Source organism: Passer montanus, unplaced genomic scaffold (genome assembly GCF_014805655.1).
Source record: "Passer montanus isolate IOZ18808 unplaced genomic scaffold, ASM1480565v1 scaffold73, whole genome shotgun sequence".
NCBI classification, from domain to species: Eukaryota; Metazoa; Chordata; class Aves; order Passeriformes; family Passeridae; genus Passer; species Passer montanus.
Window position 1 is genome coordinate 3,247,270 of NW_024372481.1, and position 12,500 is coordinate 3,259,769.

Consider the following 12,500-nt stretch of genomic DNA (forward strand, 5'->3'; position numbering starts at 1 on the left):
GCACGGCCTACTCAGGTATTGCTCCTGCTGTGTATGGGAGCAGAGAGGGTCCCGTGGCACTGCTGGACAGCATCTGGGGGGCTGGCTGGAGTGCTGGGGCAGGGCTGGGGCAGGGCTGGGGCAGGGCTGTGCCCGTGGGGTTCTGGGGCAGGGCTGGGGCAGGGCTGTGCCCATGGCCCCCGGGCAGGGGGTGTCACAGAGGGCTCGTGGCAGGCGGGCAGCAGCCGAGCAGATGCAGAAGTACTGACTGTGTTTTCTCTTGTTCTCTCTTTTCTGCCCAAGGTTTGAGCATCCGAGGAGCCCAGGAGGAAGACCCTCCCGATCCTCAGCTAATGAGACTAGACAATATGCTTCTGGCAGAAGGAGTCTCAGGTCCGGAGAAAGGTGGGGGATCGGCGGCAGCAGCTGCAGCCGCAGCAGCCTCTGGAGGGTCTTCAGATAACTCTATTGAACACTCAGATTACAGAGCCAAATTGACCCAGATCAGACAAATCTATCACACAGAGCTGGAGAAATATGAACAGGTCAGACATCAGCCTCTCAGTTGTTCGTGTACCTGACACTGCTCTCCTCTGCTTGCCAGTGCCCACCACTGCCCACTCTGGACCACAACCCTTCCTCCCCTTCCCCTTCCTCTTCTTCTCTCTACCCAGAGAGAGCCACGATGGGAGTCTGTTGTTTGTTGAGCTCCAAGGAGCTGCTGGCTGGAGCCAGGATGCATGTCTTGCATGTCTGAGTGTTTTCTGTTGTCTGTAACTGCACAAGAGCAGCACCCAAGCCCGTGTTTCTCCCCTTTGCCCAGCCTGTAGAAGGCAGAGAGGAGGAGAGATGTCTGTCACTCAGTGCCACCCTCTGCCCTGATGAGGTCTCACACAGCTGGGTCTGGCAAGCTGGGGAGCACAGGCAGACAAGGGCTGCTTTGGCATCTCAGCCCACGGGCTCCTGGAGCAGGTGGCAGGATGCTCTGGCACAAGACTTGGCCACGGCAGGTCAGCTGGAGCAGGCTGAAGAGAGTGGGCAGTGAGGCGTCAGCAGAGCACCTGGCCCGGGCTCGGGGACAGGAACTGGGGAAACCCTGGTTCAAGCAGATTGCAGCACTCCTTTGTTTGGAGTGAAGAGCATGCTGCAGAGACCTGTAGCTTTGTGTTCACCACTGGGACCTGGTGACCCAACACACTGGCCACTGAGAATTGCCACATGCTGCCAGGTGCCAGCAGCTCCGTGTGACTCAGGTGCCAGTGGCACTGCCTGGTCTGCGCTGTCTCTTCCACTGTGTTGTTCAAGTGGAGAACAAATAACTGAGCAAACACCTGTCAGGGTCTTTGTGCAAATGTGCTGTTCTCCCCTGACCCCCAGGGCCCAGCAGTCCTGGGTGGAGCCCCGAGCCCCCCAGGCTCTGCAGCGCTGGGACAGGGCTGGCTGTGGCATTAACGTGGCTGCTACAGGCACAGCACAAGGCTGCAGGCAGATCTGGGCCACAGAGGCAGCAGCTCGGTGCTTGCAGCTTCCTGGCAAACATCCTTGGCCTCTAATAAGTTTAATGACGTGGGGGAAGCAGGAGCATTTTTTGCCCTGTAGCTCCATTTACAAAGGTTTCGGCTGAAATATCACAGCCATCCGTCCACACCACAGGAAATTTTGGAGGATGCTCAAATGCTGCTGGAGCAGGAGAGAGAGGTAGAGCTGAGGATGAGACGTGCATGCTTCCCCACGGATCCTGACACCCAGCCACGTCTGCTCAACAGACATATGATGATTTCCCCAGCCTGGCAGCAAACTGTCTCCTGCTGGTTTGTCTCACTGCAGTGCCCGAGAGGCAGCCAGGCCTTGGCATCTCAGCCTCTGGCGCCACAGGTTCTGGGAGGCAGGAGCCCTCCTGCAGCGGGGAGCCCGTGTTGGCACCTGCCACCCTGCCCGGCGCGGGCACTCCGCCGTCCCACGGCAGCAGGAACCAGAGCGCCTTCCTGGAGACGCTTTCCAGGCAGACTTTGATCCTGATATTTGTTGCCAGTCAGGGGAATGCACTCAGGAAAGGGAAAAAAAAAAAAAAAAAAAAGGAAAGAGAAATGGAAAGTGTGTCACGCCATCACCCAGCGCTCCCTCGCCGGGCGCCGGGAGAAATGGCCACGCACAGGCAGCGCCTTCCATAATTTACAGCCCCTATAACAGAGATGACATATTGAAAGCTATCTGCTGTAATTACACTGAAATACATTTTTTGCTGTAGGCAAAAGTACTGTAAGGGTCCCAGGCCTCCTGGAGCAGCTGGGAACCCACTTCCCAAGTTCACAGATGTCTCCTGAGTTCACCCCGAACTGGGGTGAGGTGTGGCAGCTCAGAAGCCACCACCAGCCTCACGGAGCACTGGCTGCCAGCCTGCCCCTCAACATTGTTTTGGGCCATTTCCTCTCTTTTTCCTGTGCACTCGTGATGAAGCACTGAGGCAGCAGGAGCATCCCTGCTCCTACAAGGTTTCTGAGCAGGTTAACAAGGCCATCACTTATAACCTGACATTATTAATAATGTCTCGGGCACCAAGCAGAGGCCTGAAAAATAGTCCTGGAAAAGGGATCAAGTAGCTTGGACGCTATAAATAAACAAGAGAAACAAGACAAAGCATCAGAGTCTTCTGAGCTTCCTCCCACTGTGCTGTGTGAGGCAGCTCTGCAGAGGGGAGGTGCTGGTGGAGATGAATTAAACACAGGCTCTCCAAGCAGCTGTAGCCAAACCAAGTCTTATCAGGCAAGTTGAGTAAAGTCAGGGAAAGGTTTTTGCTTCTTGAAAGCAAGAAACTAATTTTTGCTTTTCCAACTCCAGTTTTTGATGCTAAATCTCTTATAGAAAAGACATACCTGAAAATATTTCTAATGCAACAGTAGCCAATTTTATTGTACTTTAAATTGAATTCCTGGGCTCTGAAAGAAGGGGGCTTATGGCAAGCTGTGTGCCTGGAACATCCATCCAGTGCCAAATTCTTGGGTTCAGCTGTATTTTGGAGCAATCAGAGCTGCTGCCTGATCTCAGGGGGAGAGCTGCTGCATTTTGGTGTCCGTGTCCCCCTCCCTTCTGTGCAACATTTCCCGCGTGAGCCAAGCTGGTGTCACCAGTGCTGTTGGTCAGAGGGCTGGGCACACTCGGGCTGTCCCCGATGAAGGAAAGAATGTGCTGGTGGGAAGTGAGGGTGAGAAACGTCCAGCTCCTTCCCTGGAGCTCGGGCAGTGCTGGCAAGCCCGGGCTGGGGTGCTGGCCCAGCAGCGGGCTGGGCACCCGGGCTCGCCGAGCGCCGCCTCCAACGGGCGCTGCGAGGATGTAAATTAGCCTGTAATTTACTTTCAGTAGTGTAAAGAAAAAAAATCACTTTGCCTGAAGTGTATGCATCTTTCTTAAGGGTGTACCCAGATTTTAATTATCTAAATGTAAATACTTAACGAATTTTACTTAGAGTAATGAGCTAAAGTGCACACTACATAAATGAGATGTTCTAATTAATCATGTATGAACTACTGGTTTAAAGAAAAGCTATGTGAATTCTGCGAATGTTGGGCTATTGCCAAATTGCTAATCAGCATTTGCATTCATAGATGGCTTCACTTAATAAGTTGTGAGACGTTCAGCAAATGTTATAGGAAATTATGAGTTTTTAGATGCATAAACTTTTCACTTTTAACTCCTTCCATCACATAATCTGTTGAAATGTTGGAGAATCCTTGAAAATGTGGTTGTCAGACATATTACGTACATATTTTGCAGCCTGGCATGACAGGGAAGAGGGGAGCTGGCAGAGTGTTTGTCAGGTTCCAGCCTGCAAAGGGAAGTCAGCACAGCAGGATGTGTGGAGGGGGATCCTGGTGGTGGCTCAGTCTGAAGTTTATACTAACATGTCACAGTCTGGGAGTGGTGATGAAGGGCTCCCTGTGCCTTCCCTCAGTGCCCTGGCCACACAGCGTGGGCCAGCCTGGGGCACAGTGCCACTGAAACCCACCCAGGGCGGGCACACAGTGCCTCAGAAAGGTCCCTGGGTGCTGCAGGGGGGTACCCAGGCACAGGGCTGGGGGTATTGCCCCCCTGGCTGTGAGGAGGGCAGGTCCCCACTCACACCCTGCCCCTGCCTGGACTGTATACAGGGTGATCCCATTGCTCCTCTCCACGGGGGTCTGGCTGGGAATGGGGAAGGGATGAGCAGGGCCGTGGTCACTGGGCTCCCCTGGCTGCCCCAGGACAGCTGCAGGTCTTCTGGACAGGGTGGGATCCTGTGGCCACACGCATGTGAGGGTCCCCCAGCCCTCAGTGCTGCCTTCCCCCAACAGCCAGGTCAGAGCTTGTGTCCTTGTGGGACAGCACAAACCCACATCTGAGCCTCTTCTTCCTCCACAGGCATGTAATGAATTTACCACTCATGTAATGAACCTCCTCAGAGAACAGAGCCGGACACGTCCCATTTCTCCCAAGGAGATTGAAAGGATGGTGGGCATCATTCATCGAAAATTCAGCTCCATCCAGATGCAGCTCAAACAAAGCACTTGTGAAGCAGTAATGATTTTAAGATCAAGGTTCCTTGATGCCAGGTAAGGCAGAGGCAAGTGCCCCTGTCTCTTTTTGGGGGGAAGTGGTAATTTCTGGCCATACTGGGAGTGGTGTCAGCAGGGATGGGTGGGAGAGGCTGCTCTGTCCCAACAAGAGCCTTCAGCCACAGCTGCTGTGGAAGGGACCCCCTCACAGTAGACTTTCAGAAGCAACAAGGTCTTTTCTTCAGATTTTAGTGCAAAGACTGGGCTTGTTTTCCGCACCTTGGGCAGGTGCACCACTGTTGGAGCTCAATGCCTGTGCCCAGGACCCACGGCGGCCTGAGTGCGCTGCTTGCTCCACAGGCTGCCAGGAGGTGGGCAGACAGGGGTTAGGAGCGGGGTTTAGGCACAGTCAGCATTGTTTTGAAGCCTGATGAGGTGGGATAGTGATCCCCAGCCCATCCCCTTCACAGGATGGGGCAGAGCAGGGCCCCGGCAGCTGGCAGGGCCTGGCAGGGCCTGGCGGAACCGGGCGGAACCGGGCGGAAAAGGGAGGAGCAGCCGGCGCCACACGGAGCCTCCCTCCTCCAGCAGCTCACACTTCACACCTGAAAGCTGTGAGGAGCTAAACAAGACCAAAATAATGTTATTAACAAGGAGGTCACTGGCAGGTGTGGGAAATCAGGGTAATTGCAGGCAGTTGGAGGAGATGTCTATGGAGAGCTCCAGGAACGCAAAGGTAGAGCCTGCAGATGTACATTTTAAAGTGATTTCTTTAAAAAGGAGGAAGGTAAATAAGGCAAAATGAGCGGAAGCATGGTAATGAGATAAACAGAGCTCCAGGGAGGGAGCCTGCCTGCTGCAGGATGCAGTGCAGTTAGCAGCACCGTGATACTCGCAGGAGCGCGCTGGGGATTGCGCCGGGCTGCCGGCTGGCCTGGGGCGCCGGCGGTGATTGCAGCAGCCCTGGGGGAAGGAGCTCCGAGGAAATGTTTAACTGGAGCCTTCCAGAGCGTGTTGTAAAGGAGAGCACGCGGGGATGGCGCTGCAGCTGTGCAGGCACCGTAACCCACGTGGGAGCCCCCGTGGCGAGGGCTGGGGCTCCTGGGCCGGGTGCTCTCTGCAAGGTGACACCCTTGGGCCTGTCCCCTGTCCCCTGTGGGCCAGCGCCTGGGCCCCGGGCAGCCCACGGCAGGAGGGGGCACAGATGGGTCTCGCTCACAAAGCCCTGAAATCCACTTGCTGTTGGAAGCCAATTAGCTCAGGGAGGCCATGTGAGGACACCTCAGCACGGCTGCCCCATCCTGGTGTGCCACCCTCGCCCCGGGGAGCTGCGCAGGGCCCAGCTGAGCTGTGCTGAAGGCAAGGAGGGGAAGGAGGTCTGCCAGGCTGCTGCTGGCACAGAGGGGCTCCGTGGCCGGGATCTTTGGGCCGGGCTGTGTCCCCAGCAGTGGGGGAGCCACAGGGGAGGCTGCTGGCTCAGCACCTGCACCACCATTCTCCCACGGCGTGTGAACATGGCCTGTGCTCCCCTGGGATGAACCCTGCAGGGACGTGGGGGTGTGAGGCCAGAGGCAGAGTCCAGAGCCCCTGGGGCTGCGTGCAGGACGTGGTGTTGCTGCTCCCTCCCACGGTGTCAGGGAGCCCAAAGGGATCAGGTGCCAGGACAGCTCTGCCGTTCTTCTGTGCTGCAGCAGAGGCTTTGAAATGAACACTGCTGCTCCCCATCCAACCCTGCCTGGGACCTGCTGGCATCTGGAGCAACAGTGGTGTTTTCCTTTTCTCATTTCAGACGGAAAAGGCGTAACTTCAGTAAACAAGCCACAGAAATCTTGAACGAGTATTTTTACTCCCACCTCAGTAACCCCTACCCCAGTGAAGAAGCCAAAGAAGAGCTGGCAAAGAAATGCAGCATCACGGTATCACAGGTAAGCCCCAGAGTGTGTCAGTCCCCTGGTTCCCCCTGCAGTGCTGGCACCTCCCTCAGGCTCTGCGAGGTGGTTCCAGTGGAGGCGAGGGGAACGGAGCTGGGCCTGCCCAAAGCACCTCTGTCACCCCTCCATAGCTGTGTGTTGACCATGAGGAGGTTTGCAGGGCTATGGGCCGTGGCTGAGCTCTGCAGGAAAGGCTGCCTGCCTGTGCTGGGGTACAAAGGTGCTGCGCACAGAGAAGAAGATAAAAACAAAAAGGGGCGAGGTCTGCCCCCCACTTCACATCAGCCTTCCCTCTGCACAGCAGTGAGGCTCCTGGCTGAGCCTTGCTCTGCTCTGAATTCGTTGCAGCTGAACGGGATTTCAGGGAAAGGACGGTTTATTGACAAATTTAGGATCTATCTTTATAGATCCAAATTTCTTTGATTGCTCAAAGTTGTTTTTCTAAGCCAACCAGAAATTCAGTCTCTAGCTATGCTGAAGTGACACAAGTGTCTTCTCTGTGGCAAAACTGCATTAGGCAGATTTGTTCCTTTTACCACACGTAACAGCTGTTAGTGTGAAGTTAATGCAAGAAACCCAGCACCTCCCCAGCCAGGACTGTGCTGTCGTTGGCTGCAGCTGCTTTCCCTGTGGGCCACAATACCTGTACAGCTCAGACTGGTGCTCAGGCTGACGACACCACCGCGTTTTCCTTCACCAGGCAGCTCCAAAAGCAAAACACCTCTTGGCATTCCACGTGGCCTCTACATTTGCTCTAAATGCCAGTTATTCACACACAAATGTGGCTGGCACAGCTTGGGGAAGAACTTGAGCTTGTGTGGCAGCTGTCTCCACGTTCTCCAGCCACCCTGCCCCTGTGGCCAGGGCCGGTGCTGGCTGCTCCCTGCTCCCTCAGCTCCCTTATCAATATTTCAGCTCCTGGAGAGGAATGGTGCCTGCGGCGCGTGTGTTAACTATTAATGACTGCAGGCTGCAGTATTGGCATGATTAGCAACGCAACCTTTAGCTTTATAATTAAGACCTGAGTTGAGATTTGCTTTATAGGCCTCCATTGAATGCATGAAAAATTCAGGCACTTCATTGGAGACTTTCAAATGAAAGTATGCCCAGCTCCTCCAAATTTGGAATTGCTTGACTTTGGCTGCACCCACAGCAGCAGCCCTGGCAGAACTGCCCCAGGGCACGTGTGTGTGCCTTGCTGTGTCCTTGCCTGTTCCTTGGCACGCAGCACATACCCTACTCTGACTGGGGTGGGAAGGGCCTGTGCTCAGCACCAGGGGAAGGTATGTGTGGGGAGGGAGGCAGCTTCTCCCAGCCCATTTACAAATAGCTGTGGTGATGGGCAGGAAGTTTTTGAGGGAAATTGCACAGCTTGTTCCCTCTCACGTTGCTCCTCCCTCGCCCTTGGCATCACACAAGCACTGCAGCCCGTGGGGGCTGCTGGGCTGCTCCCCTGTGCCCTCAGGCATCCCTGCGGCTGCTGGGGGTGCTGGCACCAGCCAAACAGCCTGAGAGCACAGGGCACCGTGGTCTGCAGCCTTCATCTGCTGGTCTCAGTCCTTGGCACGAGATGCTTTGTGGCAATCCCTTTGGTAAGCAGTGTCCAGAAATCTTCAACGTGATCCAAGGCAGCCTGCTCTATGGTTAGGAGAGGCCATCAACACCAACTTAAACCAAAAGATGTGGGGCAAGATGACATGTGAAAAACCCAGCAGACCTGCTGAAGAGCTGTTCCCTCTGCACCCAGTGGTGAGTGCCTGGCAGGGAGGGGCTCAGTGATTCCTTGGTGTGGACAGATAAAAAGACAGATCAAGATAAGGCTGAAGTGACTGTAGGAAATGAGATGGAACATTTGAGAAGCCATAACTGATTGCTTCTAGTGCTAATAGATCTGATTTCTTTCTTAATTGGTTGTTTGATAAGATTTAATGTATATGCTGTAGAATGAAATAAAAGGCAGGCAGATGGTCCAACAACCCAGCAGTGGCAGAGAGCCTGTGGCAGGAATATAGGTTTGTCTTTTTAATATTTGATACAGACATGAATTAGTTGTTTCTTGGATCCATTAGGAAGTCTGAGTGAGCGATGGGAGTAGCTGCATTGTGCCCTCCATAGCAGTGCATCCAGCAGCCTCAGCCTGGCTGGGTGACATTGCCAGCCTGGTGCCAGGGCAGTGCTGCCCACCCAGCCTGGCGCCAGGGATGCAGGCCCTTGGCATGGCTGGAACTACACTCTGGCAAGATGATATAAATGACTTGGAAAACTCGGGTTGATATGGCAAAGCCTGGAAATGGGGCCAGGTCTCATGTAATGGGAGAGGAGCATGTATGAGAGAGAGGGAGTGCCTGTGATCAGCTGGTTGCTTGAGTTCCTGATGGATCTGCTGTCACAGCTCGAGTGCATGAATACCAGGGGTATTCTAATCTTTGATTTCCAAAGGCACTTCCAGAGGCTGCATGGCAGTACTGCAGGGTTAGTTGGTATTTTGTAGGTCGAACTGGACTGAAAAGGGTGTATATTTCTGAGGCCATGTAGCAGAAGAGCTCTAAGCAGGCACTGAAGAGCAGCCCCCCACACGCTGCTCTGGTGACTGACAGCAGAACTCAGAGGATGCAATCCAGCACTCGGAGTGAATTGAGCAGTCATTGAAACCCTGGCAGGAGCAGCATGGCTGGGGACAAGCAGTGACATCCGAGGAAGTGCCTGAGCTGCACCTCGCTCTGGGCTTTCATGGAACATCTCTAAGCGTGTGCATTTTCAGCCTTGACCAAGTGTCCCTTGGACCTTGCCATGCCTGTCACCATGCCCCATTTACCTCCTGTGCTGCAAATACCCTGGAGGGCCAAAGAGCTGGAAAAAGGAATAAATAACATTAAGGGATGGCTTTCCAAACTCTGGAGCTGTTGGCTTGTCTTTGATGAAGAGGCTTTGTCCTTTCCCTGGCTGAGCCAGGCTCCTCTGTAGCCTCTCCTAACGATGATCCCAAGTGTTTCTCTCTTGTACTGTCAGTGCCTTGTACACGCTGGGGGCAGATTCATGGCAGAACATTTTCTCCCTCAAACACTTAATTAGCGAGTGTTTTGGGTCATCCTCCCCCCAGATTAAGCTGCTGACTGGAAATCCTGCTGCCATGGCACTTTACTGAGCTGCAAAGAAAATTGTCTCCCAGAATCGTTTCATTGCAGGTGGGAGATCGATGGCTTCAGTTTTGATATCGGTGTTTAAAATAATATGTAGAGAAGGTTTTTCAAGAAAAGCATAAAGACATACTATTTATTAAGATGAACACCTCACACAATTTCATTTTTAAGAGTGCGGAAAAGGTAATTCTGGGGAAAAAAATGTCCTTAGCAGAGAACATTGTCAGCTGTAATTTAGAGCCACCCCATCAGCACACGTTGGAGGGAGATAAACTGTATTGTCTGTTCTCCCCTACCATGGCTGCAAGGCTGATGTTTTATACTTTTGCAGATGAGCCTCTTCCAGGGTGTCACAAACCAGCATCAGTCCATCACACGGGCTGGAGAGAGGGCACAGCCAGTGCTGGGAGCGGGGCAGTGGAGTACAGCAATAACATTTTTCACCGCTTCAGACAAAAGAAGGATGTGGTTGACAAGGGAATATATTTAACGTTGTTTTAAAGAAAGGATGCAGGAGCTGGTTTCTAGCACCCCTCTGGCCCCTGCTGCTGCTGAGTGTTTCTGTGAGCAGGTGGACAGGGAAAACTGTGGATGGAGGGGCTCTTACCCCTGGACTTCATGTGGGAAGCAAGGACAAGAGCTGCAGCATAATGAAATAGTTCTGGAGGTAGAATTCTTGGGTTTAGGTCACAGACGGTAATTGTGCAACATTGATTTCTAACATTTTCTTGTTTGTACCATGCTGTAGGTGTGGAACATAGACTGTGTGCTACAAACATGGAAACACAGTGGAAAGATTTCCACGATCCGTGAATCTGTAGCTCCCCAGTTCCAGCAGCAATGCCCTTGTCAGCTGCGTCTTTGCCGAGTGAGCACTGATTTATCCCAGGAAATCACCCACTCTGGAGACACGAGGCAGGCCTGCCCCATCCCAAATCCCACATTAGGCATCTTGATGATTTCAGTAATAATTTATTGTCTTTTTATTTAACATTGCAATTAACATGATAAATAAGTGCAACAGTATTGTTTGAAATGTAATATACAATTAAGCCCAATTAATTAATTGGCCTTCAATGATCAGGAGGAGAAAGATGTTCATTGTTTTTTTTTATGTGAAGAGATAGTTTGTTTTAATAAAAAATGTGTTGTGAGGCAGCTCACAATGGAGACAACTTCCATGTTTGGGGTGAGCACAGGGCTGGGTGAGGAGCTAGGTCCTGGCGCTGATGGAGGAACCCAGTACCTGCACCCAGGACTTCCCTGGGACCATGGCAGTGCCAGCAGCACAAGCCAGGTGGGGTGTGCTCCAGGTGGGCAGGGATCCTAAATCCTGCCTGGCACAGCCTGCTGGAGCAGTGCCCTGGCCCTGTCCTGGCCAGGTCCAGCTGCCCGTGTCAGCCATGCTCTCCCAGCTGCAGCCCCCGCGTGTCCCTGGCTGTCCCTGGGTGTCCCTGGGTGTCCCCATGTGTACCTGGGTGTCCCTGGGTGTCCCCATGTGTACCTGGGTGTCTCTGGGTGTCCCCACGTTCCCCGGGCTGGGGCACGCTCTGCCCTGCACTGCGTGTCACGGAGCACAAAGGGTCCCTGGGCAGAGGGGACGGGGGCAGTGCCTGTGGCACCCCCGGGCTGCTGCAGCTCCTGATCCTGCAGCAGCCCCGCTGCCATGGCTCATCTGAGGAGGAGTTTAACATTTCTGGATATTCATTTAGATGTGGTGTGCGGGTTAAACATAACGTACGAGCACTGCTCCTCTCATTGCTTCCAATTAAACCTTGCTTGTTAGTTTAACCTCTAGGTAATCCCATCAAACAATTGATGTCAAGGAAACACTGCCCACAGTGGCTCTGGATGAGTGGCCATTAATTTTAATTGCCTTGATATTAAAGATTAAGAAGTATTGGGACTAGCAGAATGGAAACGATCTGATGTCAAGCAAATCCACTCGTTGAGGCTTCCCCAGGCTGCTGGTGATATTAAAATTTTACTGTGAGAATTAAATAAACCTTTATTAGTGATGGCTGTTGTTTGATTGGTCCAGGGGCGTGCATAAACAGAGGGGTCTCGTGCACATCCATGGACAATACAGTTGATGTGCAGAGATTCCTCAATTATGATACTGTTAATAAAGCATAATCTGATTGTACACAATAATTATTTGCTGGGTTTCATTAATGTATTATTGCTTCTCTGACTGACAAGGTGATATTAAGTGCAATATATAGAATATGGTGGAGTATTATCAGGGGAGCAGGATATATAAGGTGCCTTCCATATTACTGGTAAAGGCCAGAGGTTTTCCATTAATTGTGGTTAAACAAAAGCCTGTGCTGCATCAAATACAGCAGGATTTGACTGTACCTCAGCAGGATGCTGAAGTGGGTGCTGTGACAGGACCCCAGCCCCTGCTGTGCCCTGTGGCTGCCTGATAACCACTGGGCTGTCACCAGTCCCTTCCCCTTCAGTGCTGGAGCTGTTTTTTATTGTCTCTGCCGTGTTGGCCATTGTCCATGTTCCAAACTGGGTTTGTTATTTAGGAGCTCTGTTACAGCAGCTGAAGTTAAACAAAGCCCCGAAGCAAGATTGTACAAACTTCCCTGCGCGGCTGCAGGCGTGACCCCTGTGCGGGTTAATAGCCGGTGCCCTGGGAGCCACCTTGGCTCCAGTGCAGCATCTTCAAAGGGACATGACAAAGTGACTTTTCAACCATTATTGATTTATATGATTCCTTTCATTTTCAGCCAACCAAACACGATTCTGTGAGTGGGCTGCCAAGGTTGTTCCAGCCCAAAAATAAAGAACAATCGCTCTCACTGCCCGCTCGCCCTCAGTCAACCGGACCTTGGTCCCCCCTGAGCAGCTTTCTGGGTCTTGCACCAGCTTTGCTGACAAATGGCCCATGGTGGTAGGGGACAATGCTG

The 12,500-nt window shown here is 52.8% G+C and overlaps 1 protein-coding gene across 5 annotated transcripts in view; it reads left to right on the forward strand.

The window, feature by feature from the left end:
- The window catches only part of PBX3 (PBX homeobox 3), a 99,015-nt gene that overhangs the window by 79,735 nt on the left and 6,780 nt on the right, over positions 1-12,500 (forward strand). For all 5 annotated transcript variants that reach the window (XM_039730533.1, XM_039730531.1, XM_039730535.1 and 2 more), the window contains 3 exons: positions 283-524; positions 4,375-4,565; positions 6,298-6,433. In XM_039730533.1, the coding sequence (XP_039586467.1) occupies positions 283-524; positions 4,375-4,565; positions 6,298-6,433 (569 nt within the window). The remainder of the gene's footprint in view (positions 1-282; positions 525-4,374; positions 4,566-6,297; positions 6,434-12,500) is intronic.